The sequence below is a fragment of the Protopterus annectens genome, chromosome 2.part0 (genome assembly GCF_019279795.1).
Source record: "Protopterus annectens isolate FY-2018-M chromosome 2.part0, PAN1.0, whole genome shotgun sequence".
NCBI classification, from domain to species: Eukaryota; Metazoa; Chordata; order Ceratodontiformes; family Protopteridae; genus Protopterus; species Protopterus annectens.
In genome coordinates, this window is record NC_056728.1 from 322,264,830 (window position 1) to 322,291,036 (window position 26,207).

At 39.2% G+C, this 26,207-nt stretch overlaps 1 protein-coding gene across 1 annotated transcript in view; it reads right to left on the minus strand.

The window, feature by feature from the left end:
- FBN2 (fibrillin 2) overlaps positions 1-26,207 on the minus strand; it is a 2,449,070-nt gene that overhangs the window by 913,817 nt on the left and 1,509,046 nt on the right. Inside the window, exon 27 of the mRNA XM_044060803.1 lies at positions 25,324-25,449. Within this exon, the coding sequence (XP_043916738.1) occupies positions 25,324-25,449 (126 nt within the window). The remainder of the gene's footprint in view (positions 1-25,323; positions 25,450-26,207) is intronic.

The window sequence follows — 26,207 nt, forward strand, 5'->3', positions numbered from 1 at the left end:
AGCCAGCAACTTGTAGTTTATTGGTCGTTTTGGGCCAGTTCCTAGCTTCTTTCAGCCCCCTGATATAAAACGCTAAACGCCGCGTTTGCGATTTAGTGATTTAGCGCCGAGTTTGCGCGGAGCTGCTACTGTTGCACACTAGGGCAGCGCCGGTTAAGCAGATTTAAACTATTAGGGCTACCTAAATTGCACTCTTCAAATTTTCCCTTAAAACTACCTTCCTCGAACTATACTACTGATCTAATCAGCGTATTTAAAAATTGTCCCTCATTTTGGGCCTTTGCACCCCCATTATTTTTATCTTTGTCCCCAAATCTTGAACAAAGAAGTTGGGAGTTATGTGCTGCACACATCTCTGTGGCTGAAAACATTGCAGTGTTATCGGCTGCATCAAAATTAATTCAGTAAATAAAGTTACTTTTGAAATGGCCACAAAGGCCAACACACTAGATACTGAAACTTGAAGAAACTGTGGGTGTTGTAGTTAATATAGATACAATAAAAGAACATAGGTCATCAGCTGATGCAAGCTCTGTTCTTCAAGTGAAAAGACTGTACTATAATCAGCTACGAAAATCAGTTCCGCATAGCCAGACATTCTATTTTTTTCTGAACCATCTAGAAAGAAATGTCTTAAAGATTCCTGTTGTACACAATCAATTTACCCAGGGATCACGTCAGTTGCCCTGCTAGACTGGGGTCCAGGGAAGTAAATATTGTGGGAAGAAATAGCCAGGGAATTGTTATGGCTGGGCTTGTATAAGCCCTCAAGTCGATAGCCTAGTACCAACCTATGAACCTATGTAGCAGAGGCGAGAAAGAATCAGGAATGTGTACACACACACACACACACACACACACACACACACACACACACACACACACACACACACACACACACACACACAAACACACACACACAGTTTGTCTGCGCATGCTATTTGTGTGTGTGTGTGTGTGTGTGTGTGTGTGTGGAAAGAGAGAGACTGAGAGAGGAGAAAACTTTAAATGCAAACAGGAGTATGCTACTGGCTGCAAAAAGAGACATGCATATTGAAGTATCCAACAATAATCTAGCAATGGAGTTTTTAGTTACCTCTGTTTATTTTTTTTTTGTATTATTAACAGCTATCATTCATAATAAGAAACAGTGGCGTAAGAATAGCTGCTGGCAGACAGCCCTTAATTCCAAACAGAAATTCCAAACAGTAATAAAAGAATGGATGTAATCTAGAGTCAGGCTGACAGACTGGCATCTTGAACAAAGTCAAAGAGTAATGACGTTTTATCTTTGATAAAACATAAATAATGTGGGACCCAAGTACAGAATAGTAATACATACTAAAGTTCAATGCACAGTAATAGATGTAAGAGAACTGCAACCAAAACTGATAACTAACTTAATTTTAGGCCACTGTCCAATTGTTGAAAAACATTTATTAAGTAAAAAGGCAAGCAAGAAACCAATTCAGTAATACACAAGAAACATTGTTAATCGAGTAGAAAATAAAAATGTAAAACATAATGTATAACAAAGTAGGCAATTCTGTGAAGTTCTAACAGTAACCATAGCACAAAAGTTTATGAGATTACTATAATTTGCACACCAGTACCAAAAGGGTTAAAAGCAGCATTGCACAGTGCAATTTAAATATTATCTGTACAGTATATAGTGGGAAGAATGTTTTTAAAATGTGCTGCAGTAGTTTTCTTTTGTATCAGAATTCTGCTTTGGTTAACATCTTATGATTTCATCAGTTTGTGCTGTGAGAGTGTGAATTCTGACTTTTGGGTACATGGAGTGCTAGAATGCTTTCTGCAGGAGAGTACAGCAATATGTCTGCCATGTTTATAGAATGCTTTCTGCAGGAGAGTACAGCAATATGTCTGCCATGTTTATAGAATGCTTTCTGCAGGAGAGTACAGCAATATGTCTGCCATGTTTATAGAATGCTTTCTGCAGGAGAGTACAGCAATATGTCTGCCATGTTTATAGAATGCTTTCTGCAGGAGAGTACAGCAATATGTCTGCCATGTTTATAGAATGCTTTCTGCAGGAGAGTACAACAATATGTCTGCCATGTTTAGGTCGGTGTAACAAGCAGATTCTTGGAGGGAAATGAATCACAGCTCTGTAAGCATCATATGAGATGGTGCAAAAGGTAGGGGACAAATGCGAGCAAGACACTTAAAACTGCTCTAAATTAGGTTGTTTCTCCTGTTAATTGTAGAGGGCAATCAACTCTTTTTCTGTGAGAGGACTATGACCTCTGATTTAGAGGTGTTGATTTTGTTTCTACTGCTTCACATTCAGCAGTGAATCAGTTTAGTGCATACTAGATATCATGGTTACCCGAAGCTAGGAAGGCAACATAATCTGCAAATAGTGAAAATGCCACCCTCACATCCCCAGACTGAACAGTCCATAGACTTTGGCTGTGCCTTGCTAGCCTCTCTATTAAAATGACAAACATGAAGGGAGAGAAGGCAGCTTTGTGGAGTTTTACACCTACTTTAAGTGCATCTGACTTTGAAAGGTCAGGATGCAGATACAAGTCTCACTCCCTCAGATGCAGGGTCTTGGCAGTGGTCTTGGGAACTTGTACTGCTGTAGCACTTTCACAAAGGAATGCAGTCACAGGTCTTCTTCAAGATTATAGCCACAGTTGCTCTTTCTTCACTTCCACAAAACACCCACTGTTCCATGGCCTGGATGGAATCTGTATTTCTTTTCACTAATCAAAGAGTCTTCCTTTCTGGATCAAGTACCCTTTCCGACATTCTGGTATATGCTTTTGCTGCGAGGGCGAGGAGTGAAATCTGTTTACACCTTTCTGAAAACAGGAACCATTATCTCAGTTTGCCAATCAAAAGGTACTAACCCCACTGTCCACACAGCATGAAGCCGTTACTAGAGAGTGGAGGAAGACCTGTAGCAATTACACAACCTCTTTTAACCCTTCTTTTAAAACTAACACTTCAAAGTTCGTTTTTGCAAAAAAAGGAACTCATATCTCAACACCAATCAACTCAGCTGTGCACATTCTGCTGTCAGTTTGAAGGAACACTTAACCAACAGTCTGAACCTTTGATGTTTTATTACAAATTTTAGCAGGCTGGGCTTATAGTACATGAAATATACCAGTAACGGGTTTATTACAAGAATGACAATTTTATTGGGCTTCTATTTTTTCTAAGAAAAAATTAAAGTGTCATAATTTCATAGTAACTTCTTTCTTGCATCAGATGTTCATAAGGTTTGTATAATCCGCCCGTATATTAATATTGATAATTTTATCTTAGATGAAATTACATTTTCTTGTAACTTGTAGTATCATTAGTGAATGTCTGAAGCAGACAGACAGACAGACAGATAGACCACACTTTTATAAAAATAATATAGCTACGGTTATCATGAAATATGCAATTTAAGACTCTGAAGGTTACAAAATTGCAGTGACATTGCAGTAATGTTCATGCTATCATTTAATAAAATCTTTTCAGAAACCAGATGCAGTAGCTTAACTTGTGATATAGGACATACAATTCTGACTACTCAAATGTAGTGTGAAATTATTTTTATATGTGTTTGTGATACATCTTAATGATACAACATGCTTGTAACATTTGTTTCATGTACTTTCTCAAGGCCTCCACTGATTTTTTTTTTACCTAGTCAGACTTTCTTGGTAAACAAATGCAAATAAATAAACAGTGATGGGACTTGAACAAGGGTAAATACCACTCTGTTATAAGTAATCCTCAGACCCTTTTAACTTAAAAACATAGCTATTAAGATCAGTTATTTAATTCATTAATATAAATGAACTGATTCATTTATTCTTCTTCTTCTTATTGTGTGACATACATGTAGATTTTATGACCGCGAGCATATTATTGAAACATTTAACTGCATTACATCACAACTAATATGACATAACTGGATGTTTTTTACACAAAAGGAACTGTAAGGATGTACTAAAATCTTCAGTAGACGTACATATGTACAGGCTTTACAAACAAATAGTTATTAGTTCTGCAGCAGGTTTTATTTGGATTTTACTGAGACTAAGATACATACCTTTCAACCTCTTAGTGCAAGAATTCTTGATAAAGCCAAAAATAATGTGGGACTAAGGCCCAGAATCAGTGACAGATTATAAATACTGGTATTATAAACTTAGAAAGTTGCTAGGATACCAGATTTTGCATTAACATGCATTTTCTGAGATATGATGCCTAAAACTGGCATATTTTATTGACTGCAATCTCCAATGATTTGCCAGAAAACCACAAATTTTATAAGGAACAGAAAAAAAATAGGAGGGAGAAAATCTGCATATTCTGTGAAATTCTGGATAGTTGAAAAGTATGGAAGATACCAACCAGATTCACTGTGTGTGTGTGTGTGTGTGTGTGTGTGTGTGTGTGTGTGTGTGTGTGTGTGTGTGTGTTTGTGTATGTGTGTATGCTCGCTCCCTCTAACTCTTCACTGTGTGTTTGTGTGTGTGTGTGTGTGTGTGTGTGTGTGTGTGCTCGCTCCCTCTAACTCTTCACTGTGTGTTTGTGTGTGTGTGTGTGTGTGTGTGTGTGTGTGTGTATGCGCGCTCCCTCTAACTCTTCACTGTGTGTGTGTGTGTGTGTGTGTGTGTGTGTATATACGCTCGCTCCCTCTAACTCTTCACTCTGTGTGTTTGAAAAGCTGAAGTAGAAGTACGGAAGTCAAACTCCGCCCTTAAGAGAGGAGTTTTACTTATGTACTTCTATTTCACTTTTCCATACACTCAGAGCTGTCTCAATGTCCCATAGGATTTTTCACTTCAAAAATATATCATAATGGTTATGGATTATAGCCATGGTCTCTTTTCTAGTAAATTCCTTAACATTTAATTTACTCTATAAAAGTTATTGCCACCTTTGAGGGACACACTCAATAGCTCTACTTATTCAGCAAGGCAAAGTACAGTTGTGTACACTTACCATAAATGTAGATGATCAAGTGTATTCACTGTTGCAGTCATTACATTTGGGTAATCTGCTGGCAGGTTGCCCTCAATAGGCCTGATTAACAAAGTCTTGGGTCCTGCATCAGTTGCTGTCCCTTCTTCCATGGCGTCAGGTCGTCAGGGATATAAAACATGCAGCCGACGCCATTACATCAGTTTTTCTTGCCCCAGATATCAGGTGCCCCCCAAATGGGGAGCAATATATATATATATATATATATATATATATATATATATATATATATATAAAATTAAAAACACAAAAAATATACCACCAAACAAAAGCAAATACACCAAAAAGGCTATTAAGCATAGTAAAAGAAAGTAGAGGCATAGTAAGAGAAAACAGGGGGCTGGAGGGAGGGTAACCAGGACTGCAACAGAGGTTATGAAATTGGTTGGTTGGGTCACATTATAGAAGAAGTTAACATTTTAAGAAGCAATAAAGCAAACCCCATTCTCAGCAGTTCATTTATTTCTGATACTGGTGAGAAAAAGGTAGAAGTCAACAGCAAGTTTTCTTTGTCTTTTCCGTTACCTATTAGTAATGAAATGAACATCATCAAGGAAATAGTTATTAACAATTGGAAAATTATTTTAGGTAATCATGATTTAGCCAAAATTATAGGTATTCGTCCGGTTTTTACCTACAGAAAAGTGACAAACATTAAAATGATTTTGGAGAGAGATGAAAAAAGTGTCACACGCTTTACAAGTAAAGTAGGTACATATCCCTGCACTAGTTGTAAACAATGTAGGTTTGTTAGTGGGACATCAAGTATCTTTCTAAAACATGCTAAGAAGGATATCAAAGTTAATGGACACTTCACATGTAAAACCAACAATATAGTTTATATTGCACAATGTTCTTCATGTAATCATTTTTATATAGGTAAAACCATTAGAACATTGAGTAAACGTATTTATGAACACAATTTAGCTATAAAGAAAAAAGATGTAACCAATGGTTTGGCTAAACACTCTTTAAATTGTGTTTCATTTAAAAAGTTTATTTTTTCTGTTTTGGAAAAAGTTGATGATAGTTTATTTAGTGGTGATTACAAAACACTTTTGGAATGTAAGGAGTCTTGTTGGCAAATTAGGCTGATGGCAGATGAATTACCAGGCCTAAATGATGTCATAAGTATTAAATGTTTTTTAGCCTTACAAAAGTTTTAATTTTAAAACTTATTATTAGATAATATATTATATTATTTTATATATCAAGTATTGTGACATTTAATACATTTGCTTAAAAGGTTAATGTTTTATGTAAGTATTTTTTACATCAATTTATTAATGAAGAAACATTATTGTTTGATTAACACTGATAAGTTGTTAATTGGAGACAATATAAATATACTGTTTTAGGAAATGGGTGCTTTTCTGATGAAGTTCTTAGTATTAAATAGAACGAAAACGTTAAGCAGGTTTTCTGTCTGGTCTTTGCTTGTCAGTGGTGGACTTTTCAAGTTATATATATATATATATATATATATATATATATATATATATATATATATAAAATTAAAAACATAAAAAATATACCACCAAACTAAAGCAAATACACCAAAAAGGCTATTAAGCATAGTAAAAGAAAGTAGAAGCATAGTAAGAGAAAAAACAGGGGGCTGGAGGGAGGGTAACCAGGACTGCAACAGTGAATACACTTGAGCATCTACATTTATGGTAAGTATACACAACTGTACTATGTTCTTCATGTTTCACTGTTGCAGTCATTACATTTGGGTAGATTCCCAAAGCTATGGTTGGGAGAATGGAATTATATAGCATTATGACCAGCTATAAGACCCCGCAGGACAGCAGTGGCAAAGGCAGCATTGGATTTAGAAAAGAAAGGTAAATGGTAATGTTTGGTGAACGTATGAACTGAGCTCCAGGTAGCAGCTTCTAGAATGTCTTCGGTAGGAACACCTCTGAGAAAGGCTGTAGAAGTAGATGCAGCCCTGGTGGAATGAGATCTGATCCCCTGGGGAATAGTTTTATCATGGTGTATATAGCAGAAATGAATACAATGGCTTATCCATTTGGAAATAGTCTGCTTTGAAATAGCCTTTCCCTCTGCCCCTGCAGCAAATGCCACCAGTAGTTGTTTAGATTTTCTTAGGGATTTTGTCCTGTTTAAGTAATCTGTGTACATCCAATGAATGCAAAATCTACTCCCCCTTGTTCTGTGGATTGGGAAAGAAAGTTGGCAAATGAATGGTCTGATTAAGAGCCACACTTGATACCACCTTAGGCATGTAGGATGGATTGGTCCTGAGAGACACTCTGTCCGCATGAAAAATAATGAAAGGCTCCACTGCCATAAGAGCCTGTAATTCAGAAATCCTTCTAGCTGAAGTGACTGCTGAAAGGAAAGCTGTTTTTCAGGAGAGAAATTTTAAGTCTGCAGTAGCAGCTGGCTCGAAAGGAGGGAAGATGAGTTTTTCCAATACAAAATTGAGGTCCCAGGCAGGGGTTGGAGTTCCCCTGGGTGGTCTTAAGTTTTTGGCCCCTCTGAGATACTGCTTTAGCAGAGGATGAGAGAAGAGGGGAGGTTCTGTGTTGTAATGAGCTGAAATGGCTGAGGCATGGATTTGTATGGAAGAAAAGGACAGGCCCTTGTGAAGCATCTCAGTTAAGTATTATAAAATATGAGGAATATTGGGCACTGCTGTGCTTATTCCTTGAGATTGATTCCAAGCACAGAATATTTTCCATTTGTCAGCATAAGATTTCCTAGTACTAGGTCTTCTCACCTCCAAAATGACATCCATCACAGGTTTGCTGAGGGATGCTAAGGGTGAATTTAGGTGATAAGCCACGCTGCAAGATTCAAAGTTTGGAGCGGAGTGTGCAGAATTTGGTTGTTTGCTGAGACAGTAAGTAAGGTGTCTGCAGCAGGTGCCACGGTGGAAGGTGTAACACATTGCACAGAAGTGGGTACCAGTGTTGGCGAGGCCAGTCTGGATCAATCAGAATCATTTTTGGTTTGTCCTGCTTGACTTTTAGTAGAGTTTTGGAGAGCAGAGGTAGAGGGGGAAAAACACAGACTGATAGGTTTTTCCAGCTGAATGATAGAGCATCCATTTTCCAGGCTTTTTGTGATGAGTTCTTGTGCAGAATTTGTCTAATTGATAGTTCTGGAGTGAGACAAAAAGATCTATGTCTGGACTCCCCCATTTGCATGTCAACATGTTGAAAATCCGTGGTTCCAGTTTCCATTCGTGTGGGTCCATGAGATTTCTGCTTAGTTCGTCTGCCAGAGTATACAGCTTTCCTGGCAGGAATTGAGTTTGTAGTTGTATTTGGTAGGTCAAGGCCATGTTCCACAATGTCATGGCTAGTCTGCAAAGGGGGTAGGAGTGTGTACCCCTCTGCTTGTTTATGTACCACATAACTGTGGTGTTGTCTGTCTTTATCATTAATTGTACTGGATGAAGGTAGTCCTGGAAAGCTGTCAGTGCATTCTGTACAGCTAGCATCACTTTCTGATTGATATGAAGGTGCATTTGATTTGGGCTCCATTTGCCCTGAATGCACTTCCCTGCCAGATGAGCCCCCCAAGCATAGTCTGATGCATCTGTATCTAGGGTTTGGGCAGTAGGGGGTGGAGTGACTGGCAGTCCCTTGTTTTGGTGGCTGGCCTCTGCCCACCACAGGAACTCTAGTTGCAGGCAACATATGATAGGAATCATTCTTTCCAGGCTGTGAGAATGTTGACTCCATAAACTTTTTAAGTACGACTTAAGTTTCCTCATATGCAGTCTTGCATATGGAATTCGGAGAATGCAGGAGGCCATGAACCCCAAGGCTTGCAGAGTTTGTCTTGCAGATAGCAGGGTTTTTGTGGCCACCTGTTTGAAGTAAGTTACCAAATAAATTTGCTTTTCTGGGGTAAGGTAAGCCATCTGGGCAGTTGTATTCAAGCCTGCACCCAGGAATGTAATTTTTTGAGAGGGTGCCAGTTGTGATTTTTTTTTTCATTTATGGTGTACCCTAGACTAGTTAGAACTCTTTTTACAAATGCCAGATGCTTTAGAAGAATGTCCTTGTTTTCTGCCTGAATTAAGACAATCGTCCAGGTATGGATATATTTGAATATTTCTTTGCCTTCAAAATGCAATTACTGGAGCCAGGCACTTTGTGAAAACCCTGGGCGCAGTAGATAAGCCAAAGGGCAGTGCAGAGAACTGGTAATGCAAGTAGCCTGCTTTGAAGCGGAGGTATCCTCTGCAAGATTCCCTGATTGGGATATGCAGGTAAGCCTCTTAAATCTAGAGTAGCCAATCAGGCATCTTTGCCTAGCATATGAAGTAACTGGTGAAGAGTCAGCATCTTGAATTTTGGAATGTCCAGAAATGTGTTTAGAGTTGATAAGTCCAGAATTGGATGCCATGATTTGTCTTTTCTGGGTACCAGGAAAAGTCTTGAATAGAAACCTTGTCTCTTTTCCTCTTCTGGTACTGGTTGAATAACCCCCATGTTCATGAGGGACAGTACTTGTTTCTGGGCCTCTGTCCACTGATTTGGGGGCAGGTCTGGCCATCCGTTTGGGATTGGCAATGTGTGGAAATGAAATCTGTATCCCTGGGATACTATATTTAAAACTCATTTGTCCTGAGTTATAAGTTGCCAGTTTCTTGCATGAAGTGCCAGTTTTCCCCCCAAAGGGGTGGCTAAAAGGTAAGTGCTTGGTGAGTGTAGAGGGAAGTCACTGAGACTGTTTACCATAGGGAGGTGCCTTGTTGTTTCCAGATCTGGAGGTGGAGGCACCCCCATTGTTTTGCTCTAAAGGTCCCTTGTGACTGAAACCTGGAGCCTTTGGAATGTCTGGGTTTGACTTGAGTGGCTCTTGAAGGAACTGGAAAGGACCAGTTCTTAGTAGGCCAGTGCCTACTAAATCTTGGAGGTTGCACTTGTAAGAAATCTTTCACAGTTTGCATAGATTTAGCTTTATCTTCCATCTTTTTTAAAACTTCTTTAGCCCTATTACCAAAGAGACAGTCCTGTTGTAAAGGAGCATCCAACAATTTTGCTTTAACATGATTAGGCAGAGTTTGCTCTTTGAGCCAAGCATGCCTTCTTAGCACAGACCCAGTTACAGTAGCCCTGCAAGAGGCCTCCAAAGAATCAAAACCACATTGCAAAGTATGTTTTCCAACTTGTTCAGCTGAATGCAATAAATCCTGTAAATCTTTATTTTTCCACACAGTCAGAAATTAACATCATTTTCTGTTTAAGCAGTCCCATGATATGCTGTTGATATTTAAGCATATGAAATTGACAGCTTAAAGCCCTGATTGCCAAGGTTGCAGAAGTGTAAACCTTCTTACCTCATCTATCCAGTGCCCTGGATACTCTATCAGAAGGGGTAGGATTTTTAGCAGTAGAGGCCTTAATGCCCTTGGGACCCTGACAAATGGTTTCAGGATCTGCAATAGGATTTTTGAAAAGGAATTTGTGGGAGTCAGGAACCCTGTAGTATCTGTCTGGCTTACAAGGAGCCGGAGGCAGAGAATCAGGAGCCATACTAGATTCTGAAAAAACATCATTAACAATGTCTAGAACAGGAGGTATAGCCATAGGCCTATGCTGAGGAAGAAGAAGAAAATCCATAAGTCTCTTTTTAGAGAAATCCTGACTTTCCCAGTGGAAATGTTCCCTTAAGGTATGTAAAGTTTCCCCAAAAGAAAAATCCTGGGGGGGGGGGGGTGGGGGGCAGAAGGAATTGAATCTTCTGCATCTGAGTCCTCATAAGTAGGTATAGACAAATCCTGTTCATTAGAAGAGTCAGAAGAAATAAAATCATGTTCAGAAGATTCACAATCAATGTCTTGCCTAGGCCTCTTAGAAGGAGGGGGTTGGCTACCCCTGATCAGAGTAATTAAATCTTCAGCCATTTTGATCATTTGTTTTTTAGGCATAGGGGCCTGCATATGTGGTGCAGGCATTGGATTTTTAGACACAGATTTAGAGTTTGGCCTTAGTTTTGAAGATGGCGTCGGTCTAATATACAAATCGGTAGGCCTGAAAACACCCTCAGAAGCTGGTGCCTGCACAATGGCTCCGGACCCATCTAAGGTAGAGACATCCATGGGTTCTGTAACTGAAGCAACTCGCGGCATACCGGACTCTGAATGGGTCTCAGTAGAGGCCTGCGAATCATAAATAGCAGGTATCAGGGGCTGCAAAAGCGCCTCACTGAGTACCGGTGAACTGGCGACTGGCTTAGGAGAAGCATCGTCGTCAGTTTTGGACTTTGACGGTCTGTCTATGTCTTCTTCTTTGCATTTTTTAGGTATTCTGGTAGTCGGATTGCTAACCGATGACATTTCTGGATAATTAAATCGTGAGCCAAAATATTTAGAGGCAAAAATATACCGACATTTAATAGTGCGTTGATTAAATTTAGCACAAAACTGACAGCAAGGTACGCTGTGGTCAGAGCCTAGGCAAGGAATACAGTACAAATGAAAATCCATATGAGGTATTTGCTTCCCACAAGTAATGCAATTATTAACTTTTACTGACATCGGTAAGGAGCAAGAAAAAGTTTCCCCAACAGGGTACTTAGCTTTTAGTTGAAGACTTTGGTTCTGAAACCTGAAAACAAAAATTTCAGGAGTTGGCCGACCGGCACTTGCGAAATACTTCTGCTTCAGGCACTGTGTGGCAAGAAAGACTGATGTAATGGCATTGGCTGCATGTTTTATACCCCTGACGACCTGACATCATGGAAGAAGGGACAGCAACTGACGCAGGACCCAAGACTTTGTTAATCAGGCCGAATGAGAGCAACCTGCCAGCAGATTACCCAAATGTAATGACTGTAACAGTGAAACACGAGGAACATCATGAGGGTTTACAATTATTTAGATCATCCTTCAGTATTAAAAGTGAAACAGCCTTCATAAAGTACCATAAACTTTCTGCAATTAATACATTTGACTATAAGGAAAATAGACAAAATAAAGACTTTCAGGAAAAAATAGTTGGATTGGCAGAAGAAAAGAAATGTTTTACTGGTAATAGTTACAGCTGAATACTGTTAGGAAATATATCTAAGCATGTCTGAATACAGATAAACTATCTTATTTTTATTTATCCTTTATTGATTGGGTAAGTCTCACAAGGCCAGTAGCCTCTTCTCAGGGTAGACCCAAGGCAGCTATTTATACTTCTTCTTCTGGCTTTTCCCAGTTAGGGGTTGCCACAGCGGATCACCTGTCTGCTCATGATTGGCAGTGGAGTTTACGGTGTCAATTTGCCAGCCTGGTGCCCAACCTTCACCAGAAGGCACACACACATGCACTCACACCTTGAGCCAATTTAGTGTCCAATCCACCTACAGCATGTCTTTGGGATGTGGGAGGAAACCGGAGCACCCTGAGGAAACCTACGTGACCACAGGGAGGACATGCAGACTCTGCACAGAATGCACCCCAGCCAAGGATCGAACCAGGGAACCTCTTGCTGTGAGGCAACAACGCTAACCACTGCACCACCGTGGCCACCCCAAGGCAGCTATTTATACTACTGGGGGAAATTTAGCCAGGGCACTGGGGAAATTCCCCTTCTGTTTTCGATAGGTGCCGTGGAATCTTTTACATCCACCTGAGTGACAGCATGTCAGTCTATCAAAGGTGATTTCAGTGAACATCAGGAAACTGAGTACAAGTCTTGAGTACAATGCCCCTTTGGTACGTAGCTAACCAGGAATATCCAACAACTGTAATGTCCACAGAGGTTCCTCACTAAAAGAATACAGGGCATAAGTAATATGTCATATGCAGACTGCCTCAAGGCCCTATCTCTGTATTCTGTCTCCTACAGGCTTTTGAAGGGAGATCTATGCCTGGCGTACAAGGCATTGTCAGACCACACTCTGATGGACTTCCTGCATATCCCTAAAACAAACAGCACCAGAATTACCCATTCTAAATACTTAAATTTTGTCTGTGATATAAATAGGACCTGCTGGAGAGATAGGTATGTATCACAGAGACTGTCCCGTCTATGAAACAGGCTCCCCATCCATGTGAAGTAAAGTTCCTCCCTAACCCAATTCAAGTGCAACGTGGACAATTGGATGGGCACCTATGTCTCTAATGGAGAGAGGTAACCTGTAAATGGTTCATCTCTCAGGCCCTTGCTTATACTTATCAAGGGTATCAGAACTTATCAGAGATTTGGGATGCATGGCTAGGCTTAAAAAGACCATTGTGGTCGTTAGGCTAGTAAACACCTATGAACCTATGAAGGCAGTTGGCAGAAATCACCTTCGATGAAAGTAGAGATTATCTTTTTCTACATTGTTGTGTAACCTCTGAGTTGGTATATATAATTTTGGAGGGTGGGGGGGGTGCAGGGGGCTTGCACCCGAGAAAAAAAAATTGTTTCAATGTTCCCTGCAGTTTCAACAAACTGGTTTCAGTTTATTTGTGCTCATTGAATCTGCCTTCAGTGGAGCAACAGGAACCCCACCTGAGCTACCGTCAACATCCCATCTAAAGAATAGAAAATAGGATATCTACAAAAATGTATGAGGCACTTCAAGTAACAAAAAATATGTTTTAAATACTGTAAGGATTTGGATGTAAATACTTTAAGTAAATATACAGAGCATATACATGTTATGGGTGATATTTTTAAAGGAAAATAGAGGTTGTGTACATGTGATAATAGGTTACATTAAAGTAAAAATACCATAAATATTGTAAATAAATATACAGGTTGTCTACATATGACTGATGGTATTTTTAATGCAAGACATAAGGTGTGTAACTATAAAAATAAGATTTTTTAAAGGCAAAAAGAGCAGGCAAATCATTGCTCTATATTGTGAATTTACACAATACTGTAGTATATTTCAGGCATTATATGTGTATATAGTTGTCTTTTTCTTATTCAAGGTTCAGCTGATCTCTGATCATTTGTTTTCAGGTAACACTCTGTGTTTGCAAGAGAGAGAAATCTGAATATACAATGTCTATAAATATACTTTCCCTGAGTTTGTGTGAAACTTTACAGGCAATATATTTATAGTCCAAATGTATGAGGACATATCTCCCATGTCAGGGGGTGCAGTGGGTTGCCAAAGGAAAAAAAAACTTTTTTTAAAAGTTGCTGTTGATTGAGTATATTCTTTGACTGAAGCAATCAGCAGTAAGTTAATGGCACTTGAGTAGCTCATGATCAAGATAATAAAGTAGATCCCATGTACACACACACACACACACACACACACACACACACACACACACACACACACACACACACACACACACACACACACACACACACACACACACACACACACACACATATTATAAGACTGGGTAAAAGAGCATTTAGCAGCAATCAGACATAATGATCAAAGGAATGCACTAGGCAAATACAATTCACTTTGTAATGGATTTCAAACTTTTAGGTTTATTGTACTGGAACAACTTGATTCCTTTTTTAGGTGAGAGTGAAACTCTTTTAAAAGTGCAAGAATTGAAATGGCAGCTGCTTCTGAATGCTGAAGCTTCCCCAGGCATTAATGAAAACTTGAATATTAAATGTGCTTTGCGATGGTACAGGTGAACTTCACCTACTACATCTGTTTATCATTGGTGACTGTATTGTTTTATTTTCCTACATTGCTTATACACGATGCTTATTGGCTGTTTTTGTGTTTGGCTCAGTTCTCTTCTTCCAGGTCCTAGAAGTTTGCTAGTTATTTAGTTGTTGTTCTTCTTTGCAGTTCTTTGGCATATGTATGTATATGTGTGTATATATATATATATATATATATATATATATATATATATATATATATATATATATATATATATATATATATATAAATAAATATATATAAATATATATATACACATATATAATCTATATATATATATATATAAATATATATAGATATATATATATATATATATATATATATATATATATATATATATATATATATATATATATACACACGTGTGTGTGTGCGTGTGTGTGTGCATATATACATAATATGAATGCATATATAAAACACTGCAGATCATGTTCTTTCCTTTTTACATGCTGCTGCTGCATTATTATTGCATTAAACATGAGATAAGCATGCAAGTTCTGGTATTTCATCATAACCAAATGTGAGTATATGAAATGTATATGAAATGTATATGAAATGTATATGAAATATCTACTGACTTTTCTTATGCTACTGCTTTTGTATGATCTGTTTAGTGTATAACACTACAATTTGTTTCTGATTATGAAATTTCTGCTGTCATTTGTTATGTTACTGGTACTATATGACGTATGTACTGTGCCATTTTATGTATGATTAATGGCTTGAGTCATGCTTAAATGTGTACTTGGGCCAATTTACTTGCCTAGTCAAAAATGGTAAATAAAGAGATACATAGACAGATAGATAGATAGATAGATAGACAGATACATAGATAGATAGATAGATAGATAGATAGATAGATAGATAGATAGATAGACAGATAGACAGATACATAGATAGATAGATAGATAGATAGATAGATAGATAGATAGATAGATAGATAGATAGATAGATAGATAGATAGACAGATAGATACATAGATAAAGGCATAGCCTACTGCAAGGAGGCCTGGGGCAAACCAAGGATATGCTGGAAGGATTACATCTCTCAGCTCACCTCACAATACCTAGGGACCCCATAAAATGAGTTAGAAAGGCTTTTTGTGGATGAGGAAGTCTGATTTGACTTGCTCAGCTTTCCACCTCCATCACTGCCACCCTTACCATGGGCCTGATTCAGAAAGGTTATCATGGCTCACCACTTAAGCACCATGTTCAATAATAGCCTCGCATCAGGCTTTGTGCTGACTGAATGGCGCACAGCAACAGTTATCCCACTCCACAAAGGGGGAGCCACCACTGATCCTGGGAACTATCGACCTATTATCCTGATGAGCCTGGTCTGGAACGTATCATCATGGAACTCATAAACAAAGACATTGGTAACCTCCAAACTCTGGATCCCACCCAGTTTGGGTTTGTGAAAGGCAGATCATGCCTCCTGAACCTGATCACCTTCTTTGAGGCAGTCACCAAAGCCGTGGATGAGGGTAAGGTGGTTCACACAGCCTATCTTGACCTCGCCAAGGCTTTCGGCACCATCCCCCATTCTGGAATTATAGCTAAACTCACTAAACTAGGTATAAATCCCTACATCACAAGATGGATTGCCAACTGGCTCACTAACAGAGCCCACACTGTAAAAGTTGCAGACTCCAAATCTGACCTCAAAGCAGTGACAAGTGGAGTGCCACTGGGTTCCATCCTGAGACTTCTCCTGTTTGGTATCTACTTCTCTGAAGTACAGGCTAACACAGAAGGCCGCTGGCTAATGAAGTTTGCAGATGACTGCAAACTAGGAGCCATAGTCAAGTCCCCAAATGATGTCGACTTCCTACAGAAGGGCTTCACTGAGACAGATGCCTGGTGTCAGAGCCATGGCCTCAAGCTCAATGCCAAAAAGTGCAGTGTCATCCCCTTTGCTAAAAACTCTGTACCCATGAACTACAACATAGGCAGCAATCTACTTAACACCAAATGTGTGATAAGAGACCTTGGGACCCAGGTGGACAGTTGTCTCTCCTTTGATAGTCACATCGTCACAGTAGTCAGGAAGTCCTTCTACGTGGCACACCTCAACATAAAAGAGTTCTCATACAGGAAAAAAGAGGTCATTGTTCCCCTCTACTCATCACTCATTAGACCCATTATAGAGTACAAAGCCCCTTTTGGAATGTACCTCACAAGACATCTGCAGCAGCTGGAAAGGCCACAGATGTACCTCACAAAGAGGATTACTGGCCTCAAACAAATGCCCTACACTGAACGCCTCAAAAGACTCCAGCTTTACTTCGTAGCATATCGCCTACTCAGAAGTGATTTCTGCCTAGCATATAAAGCTATGTCAAACCCAGAGCTGTTGGACATGATACACCGAAAGAAATCCCAATTCCTTCAAGCTACATGCTCTAGGGACCTAAACTTTATCACCACAATAAACAGGACACGCTGGAGGGATAGATTCCTATCCCAGAGACTTCCTATACTCTGGAACAAGCCACCCATCTATGTCAAGCAAAGTTCTTCATTAGCACGCTTCAAGGAAAAATCTTGATGAGTGGATGGGAAACAGGAAATATACCCCGGGGATCACTTCTGTGTCTCTGCTTGACAGTGGCACAGGAAAATAACTTTCTTGGGTGGCATAAGCCATGGAACCTTGCTGGCTAGGCTTACATAAGCCCTTGGGCCGATAGCCTAGTACCTACCTATGAACTTATGGGATGTGCACCTTATGGTAAGGAGTTTCATTTCAGAGATAGCCCTGCCATGGTGCTTTAGCATGAAGACATACAGCATTGTGGTGGGTTGTTTCAGCAGGTGTGTTAAATGCTAATGTGATATTCCAGGGAAGGGACATATGCTAATTAGTCATGTGCTTGTCCCAAAAGGCATTTGCACAGCCAGTCTTGTTAATGAGCACAGCCAAACGCTTGTGTTCATCTTCCATGGCAGAGGTACGTGCCGAGGAGTTTAACAGACAGATAGTATCAGGGGTTGTCTGCGTGTGTGTGTGTGTGTGTGTGTGTGTGTGTGTGTGTCTATATGCGTGTGTGTGTGTGTGTGTGTGTGTGTGTGTGTGTGTATATGTGTGTGTGTGTGTGTGTGTGTGTGTGTGTGTGTGTGTGTGTGTGTGTGTGTGTGTGTGTGTGTGTGTGTGTGTGTGTGTGTGTGTGTGTGTGTGTGTGTGTGTGTGTGTGTGTGTGTGTGTATGCATGAATGTGTGAATCTGTTTTTGTGTGTGTGTGGGGGGAATCTGTCACACCTCCATACTTCCCCAGAATACCAGGCAAATAATGCAACATTGGGTTGGGGGAAGTCCTAAGCACAAGGGATAATGCTTTAACATCATGCCTTAACAGCACTTAAATAAAATAGTTCTCATCCAGGAAAAAAGAGGTCATTGTTCCCCTCTACTCATCACTCATTAGACCCATTATAGAGTACAACGCCCCTTTTGGAATGTACCTCACAAGACATCTGCAGCAGCTGGAAAGGCCACAGATGTACCTCACAAAGAGGATTACTGGCCTCAAACAAATGCCCTACACTGAACGCCTCAAAAAACTCCAGCTTTACTTCGTAGCATATCGCCTACTCAGAAGCAAAAGCTACCAAGGATATCTCTTTAGTTTCATGACTGAAAAGCAATTCAACATGACATGGATAGGGGGAAGCACTAGCTACCAGGAATATCTCTTTAATATTGTGCCTGAAAGGCACTTAGAACAAAAAAAATAAGGATGATGTGGGTCAAGGGGGCACTAGACAGCAGGGATACTCTCTAATTAGAGTACTCTAAAAGCACTAAAAACACTCAGACCCTGTACCCTCCCACCTCTCATTTCAGATAATAGTCCTGAGCACCAACCACCACTAGATGCCAAGATATTATGCCTGACAGGCAGTTATAAAAGAAAAGAAAGACAAAGTAGGTCAGGAGAAACGGTAGACCCAAGAAATAATCTTCAGTATCACGTTTAAAGGCACTTAAGCACAATGCGGGTCAGGGGAGAACACTAGGCATCAGGGTGACTTTAAACATTGTGTTTTAATGGCGCTTAGGGTGAGGGGGAACAATAAACATCGGAAATACTCCGTATACCTGGCCTTAAATGCACTTAAAAAAAAGAAAAAGATGATTTTTGTTGGTGAGAACACTAGACACCAGTGACGCTCTTAATAACATGCATTAAAGGCAAAGACATTGATAAATATTTAAACCCTACACCCTCACCTCTCACAAAAGCATTAGTACTGTGCAGCACCACTAAATATTAGGGATCTTTGTGAAATAAACCTGGAAAATAATTTAAACTCGAGAGACTTGAACCTCAGCACTGAAATAAATAGGACATGCTGGAGGACAGATTCATAACCCAGAGGCTCCCTTCACTCTGGAATAAAATCCCAGTCCAGGTTAGGCAGAGTCCCTCATTGACTCTCTTCAAGAGGAATCTTGATAAGTGGATGGGAGATCGTAGGTTTACCCCGGGTATCACTTCTGTGTCACTGTTAGACAGTGGCACAGTATACTAACCTCGAAAAAAGGGCATAGCAAAATTAATTTAAAATGGGTGGCAAAAGCCAAACACACTCTGGCTAGGCTTATAAATGCCCTAGGGCAGATAGCCTAGTATGAACCTATGAACCTATGAACCTATGAACCTATGACTTCAAATCCTGCACCCTTGACACAGGAAACAATAGCATTAAGCTACTATGAAAACTGAGAAGTTAGTGCAGCAAGGTTTTGTTTCAATGAAGTAAGGGTCTTGGGCATTATTCATAGCGTACAACAGATTGTGTTACAAAGGAGAGGAACAGGGTACTTATAGAGAAATCAGATTGTTCATCAGGAACAGTTGAGAGGGACAGGGCTGTGTCCATGTGGGGTAAGGCTTTCTGGTAAAGTTGAAAGGAACTATAGATGATACCAGGGAGAAATTTGAAATGTGACTCTGAGGCACTTAAAATGTTAATAGAGCAGCAGGTCTAGCATTGTAATACAGTTTCTATATGATAAAAAGTATAAAACTCTAATGACTGGATTTATTGACTGACTGGAACCGAATCATCTGTGATTCATGAAGGCAGGAAAAAACATCAGAGGAGACACTGGGGACTTTTTGACAACTCAGGGTCAGGTATGAGGTGTGCGGTATGTGTATGCTCGAATGTGTATAGTGTGGGAGAGTGAATGAGGGAAGGTCCTCTGCCAATGTCATACATGGGCCACCAGTGTTAACTACAGTCAAAATCCAATAAACCAGCATACAAAAGTCAGCTTCTTCCTCAATAATGTATTTAATGCAAACAACCATGGAAGACAGAGGCAGAGAGAAAAAAAAAAAACAACAAACCAATCATTTCCCCTACAATATAAATATACAACAAACCCATCTCACTGGTTGCAACTCACAGATCCTCATTAAGTCCAGGTGAAAACAGGGCCCCTAACCTAATAATCCACCTTTTTTCTTTATGATTCAAAATATGATGTCAGCCTGACTTATCTTTTCTATCAAATACAATCGTATCAATAATAACAAAATTAACTCCAGGAGAAGGGTGCCTAATAGTATGTTTAAATAATGCATTTGATGAACGTGCACATCTGATGTCACTGAGATGTTCAGAAATACGTAGTTTAAAGGGTCGGGAAGATTGTTAAACATAAAATACATGACACGCACACATAGCCAGATAAATGACCCAGTCTAACTGGTAATTGCCAAATACATAAATATCAAACACTTTAGATGTATAGTAAGAAGTGAATTGCTTCATTTTACCAACATATTTACAAAAAACTGCAGTGTCCACAGGGCTAACAACCTGATAAAAAGTGACCATCCAAAGTAGTCTGTTTGGGCCCAACATTTGCTTGATTAACTATCTTATAATTATTAAACCATGCACTTAACGTTTTACTTCTTCTGTAGAAAAAAGACATTTAGAAGGGATCAAATTCCACACAGCATCACCAGAAGTCAAAATGCCCCAATACTCCTGTATCAATTCCATAACAAAGAGTGCTACTCCCATAGTTGGTCACAAGTCTAACTGCGGAGTTTTTGAATGTTTAGATTTGTATTGTAAGAACTCAGACTTGTTGATTCTGCTCACTGTATCTCTAAAATGAAGCACATCTGAATATTTATATCCCCTGTTACAAAATCGTTTTACTAGGTCATCTTTATGTTTACCTAAAGCTTCATCCAAAGAACATAAACACTGAAGCCACATAAACTGGGAGTCTGAAATATTCCTAATAATGTGCCGGGGATGACAACGACTGGCATATAACAGGTTATTAAATTGTGGGTGCTTCTTATGAACCTGAGTACCCAAAGTCCCATCCTCCTGTAAATTAATCAAAACAACCAAAAAAGTGATTCAGTTTAAATCATAATGAACCGTAATGGGTATACTCCACTTATTCTCATTAAGATATTACACAAATGCAGTTAGATATACCAAATTAGAACTCCATGCCAACCAACAATCATCTAAGTATCGATGCCAAATGTCCATGGATTGTATAAAAAATATTTTGATTGGAATCATATATAAATTGTTCTTCGATATATACTATGACTAAATCTGCATAAATGGAGGCAAAAGAAGCCCCCATGGCCATTCCTTTTAGCTGCAGATAACACCCTTCTTTAAAATAAAAAATATTTTTGTTTAATACGTTTTCAGTGAGACATATCAAAAATGTATTGAACCCAGGACTATACAAAGCAGCTATACTCTAAGGTCATCAAACTGGCCCAATGTGGAATATTGGTGTAAAGGGCCGAAATAGTCAAAGTACACAAATACCACCCAGAATACAATTGTATGTCCTTAATGATATTCAAAATTTCAGTAGTATCCTGTATGCGTGACCATATCATGCTCTATAATGGTCTCAAATATTGGGTAAGGAATGCCGATAAGGGTTCAGTAAGAGCACTTCTACCTGACACAATTGGTCTTCCTGGAGGTTGATTGAAATTTTTATGTAAATAAAAGTATTGCTTGTGGCTGGATCTTGAATTTTTATGTAAATAAAAGTATTGCTTGTGGCCAGATCTTGTACCATTAAATGAAACACCACATCCCTAGAAATGATACCTGCATCCATGGCTAGCTCCAAAAATTGGTCAATCTCAAGTTTAAACATGGGGTTGGGATCCAAAAACATTCTCTGATAATATCGAGGATCTTACAGCTGTTTATGGGCCTCAGCAACATTACACTGCCCAATCCCAAACTACATCTGCACGCCCTTTATCTGCTGAATTAATAACCAGCTCCCTATTTTGTTGAAGTTTAAACATTGCTTGCCTTTGGGCTACAGACAAGTTATTTAAGTGTATATTAACATTAGAACCATATTGCAAAATGTAACCCATGCAAAACCTGTTGCTGAAAAGCTGTCACATTCTTATTTGGAGGTAGTGTAAAAGCGAACTGCTTAAAGCAACACATGGGAGGGTTAACATCCTTATTAGTGTCCTTATCATGAAAAAAAAAAAACACTTTGAGGTTTAATAATCTTCAAAAGGAAAGCAAATCCTGGGTAAAAAGCTCTTCAGGCACCAAATAACAGGGTATAAAACCTAAACCTTTATTAAGTAATTCAACTTCAGAAGAGGAGAAATGGGTAGAAGAAATATTATGAACATTCCCGGTATCTACTACTTGGGAGCCATCAGCTGCAGCAATGTCTCTAAGGTGGATGCTTCGCTTATGTTGTTTTCTTCCAGCCTTTCTGTAACACCTAAAGGGAAATGGTCATTTTTTTTCTTCTTGGCAGATGGAACCACTAAAGGTGTTCCTGTTTCTGTATCCACAACTGAAGAGGAGTCTTCAGCTAATGTCTGACATGTACAGTCCCCTTTCCTCAAAACAGATTTTTTTCCTCTTACATTTCACTGATACTGTGGGGTGTTCTTTCTGTTCAGAGAATTTAACCATTTTCTGATTATTAAACTGTTCACCATGTTTATAATCTTTGCAGTCTCTCTGAATTTTTTTAGTCGTCCGGGTTCTCAAATCCTTCTCAACCACTATTAACTCCTTAGTTAGGTGCAAACATTATTCATGATAAACCTTTTCTTGTTCATAAGGTTTCAATTTGTCACACAGCTGATTCACTTCCATAATCAAATCTCCTGTTCTGCTCTCATAAAAAGAACATCAGACCTTAACAAACATCAATGAAGACATTTGCTGGTCTTCTTGCCATTCAAGCATCAATTTTTCATCAGGATTTTTAACATATGGTTGTAAACTTACTTGAAGGCCTCTCGAACTAGATTTTTCAAACAGTAGGCTTTAAAAAGTTTTAAATGCCATACATTTGACCTCAATTTTGCTAGTGTTAACTACCACAGAAGGGTGTTGATTAGCACTACCAGTAGCTAACAGCAATTCAGAAACTTAAAGCAAATTAGCTGATAATGAATTTCTTTCCTCATTACGGCTAATGTGATGCTGAATAGCAAATTGCTGCAACATTTGAATGTCCCGTTTTTACCACAGCTCCTAATGTGAGTGCTGGGGTTCTTTCTGAGTCCTTGGGAAGACTTACAATAGGAACAGAAGTTGTTGTGTCTTTCGGCTTTTCCCAGTTAGGGGTCGCCACAGCGGAACTCTGGTCCACTAATGATTGGCAGTAGATTTTTACGTGCTGAGTTGCCAGCCCTGACGCACAACCTTCAACGAAGGTACACCCATTCACGCATGTCTCCATAGATCTGTTGCACATGCATTAAACAAACAGTATCATAAACACTAGATTCAGGGATATGAACATTTCTTGTGACATAAACAGAACATGCTGCAGCGACAGATATGTGTTCCAAAGGATCTCTGCATTATGGAATAGACTCCACATCAATGTAAAACAAAGTTCATCCCTGACCCAGTTCAAATGAAACCTTAACAACTGGATGGGAAATTGTAAATTTAACCCTCGTCCAGCCTGCAAGTGCCTTAGGGACAGAAATCATCAATAGGAAAAGTATTATACTAACACCCCCCCCCTACAAATTGCTAGTTACCCCTTACTATCATGGCCCCCCCAGCATAGACACCCGTGATACTTGGGAACAAAAAGGTTTGTGATGTTCGACTAGGCTTGTAAGGGCTCTAATGGTGGTTGGCCTAGCAACAACCTATGAACCCGTGCAGTATATTACCTCATAAATTCAATGAATTAATGACTATCTGCAACTGTCACTTTTATACTGACAACATGCTTAATACTGGCGCTACGGCAGTCTTATTTTATGTGATGACTGTGTACTGTTTAATGGCTGCACATGACAGGTACAAAGCAGCTAAACAGCCTGAAGGAGGCAGTTCCTAACATGCAAGGAGTATGAGTGTTGCTGTTTTTGCATACTGAATAAAATCTTGTTCTGTTTTACAATTTACAGTCTTTGGTTTCCCATCCTGGATACAAGGAAGACGTTATTTCTGTGGTATATTATTTCTGTCCTAAAACATCCAGCTTCCATGGCTTGTAATGCATCAACAATTACAGATTAATAATACATTTCTGAAAACTGTCTAATCCTGAGCAAGACGTTTCACCATGCACCATAAACAAATAATTGTGAAAAGCATTTGTTTTAGCATTATTTATTTTATTCATTTATTTAACATTTGTTGAACGTAAAAGTCTGACTAGGACAGAGCCTATTTTCAGCAGAGGCCCAGGAAGACACATGTCTTTTGGAATGTGGTGGGAAACTCACATGGATGCAGGGAAGACATACAGACTCTGCACAGAAGGCACCCCAGCTGAGAATTGAACCAGAAGAAACTCTTACTGTGAGGCGACAACATTAACTGCTGTAGCACTGCACCACGCAATGCCTTAGCATGTCATGAAAAGATGAAAATAAGTGAAGTATAAACAAAAAATATCTTTCAGCTCAGTGAACCAGAGCTAATCAAACTATCTTTGGCTACAGTCTTACCAGTGATACTGGGGCTGTTATAAATACTACGGATAGTGCTGTGCTGCCTGGGGTGGAGTAGGAATTACTGGTGGTGGACGAGATAAAAAAGAGTGATTGATGGAATGTGGGTAGGAGAAAAAGCAGAACATACTGGATTCTGACCTTGGACAATCCAGTCTAGCATAATGCTTCCAAAACTGCTGCACGATAAATATATAACTAGCAGGAATGTTTTTGTTTTCTCAAAGGTAGGTTAGGTTGCCAAAAAATCTTTGGAGATTAAAACATTTTCATGCGGATTATTCTAGCCACTTAAATAGCTGCATTCTAAGAGAATCTTTATTTAATCATACATTTAACATATAATGTCTTCAATTCTTAAACAAGAAGTCTGGATCAGAACTCTGCTCACTTAGCATTGTTTTCAGAAGCACCTCCATCCTCTTGTTTGGAAACTGCTAAAAATGGCTGGTCAATTATCCTGCATCTGTTATTTTTCTCAGTTAAGATAGCAATTTAGATCATAATTTACAGAAAATGTTGTACTGTGTAGTAGCTGGCAAAGAACATAAAGAATGAAAGCAGTATGTTGTAACTGCAAGAAGTCTATTACTGAAACATACTAAGTGGGTAGAAAGTAGTGGCACCATTCATTTAACATTTCGCTAAGCTTTTCCTATACAAAAGCACACCATTATATACCTGAGATGTGTAAAAGAACTTACCTATGCAAGAGTCACCATCTGGAGAGAGTTCATGCCCATGGGGGCAACTACACATGAAGCTACCCTCTGTGTTCACACAAGTGCCACCTCTACACAGAAGGGGGTTCCTTTCACATTCATCAATATCTGCAAAAGGAGGAAAATACAATCAAACATCAGAACAGTAAGGACAGTTAACAGCAAGCAGAGCAATGCATACTGTGATTTCAGTGACCTCTCTGTTGTTAAGGGGAAAGGGGTACGATTTAATGGTAGATGAAAAAGAGGTATGAAAAGAGATCTGGAAGAGCTCCTAGGACCCAAAGCATGTGCAGAAAAATAATAATTTATTAAAAGTGTATATGAAGATGGGGTCTATATTAGAATCTTGACCACTTAGCTTGTCGAACGCCGAAATGTCGACAGCTAAACAGTGAAACCTTAAAACTGCAAATGGCCATTTACGCAAATTTTTTCATCAGGAAAGAATTTGCTTGGCCATCACAAATTAAAATAAACTTCCAAACCCTAACAAAGTGTGGGGTTTTGCCCACCATCCCCCCTGATGTGGGGTGCTGTGCCCCCCACACTGCCCACATACCAACTCTGAAATCACTCTGCATTGAGGAAAGGGCAAATTCCCGATAACAGCCAAGAAAATTCTTTCTCAATGAAAAAATTCACGTAAGTGGCTGTTCATGATTTTAAGCTTCCGGTGTTTAGCTGTTGACATTTCGGCGTTCGACAAGCTAAGCGGTCAAGATTATAATATGGACCCTGAAGATGAAAGAGAGACAGAGAGAGATAAAGAGAGAAAGATAAAGACAGATAATCATAAATGGTGAATTAGGGATTACAATAAAATACAGAAACATCATCATATTTTATACATCTGCAATCTTCAT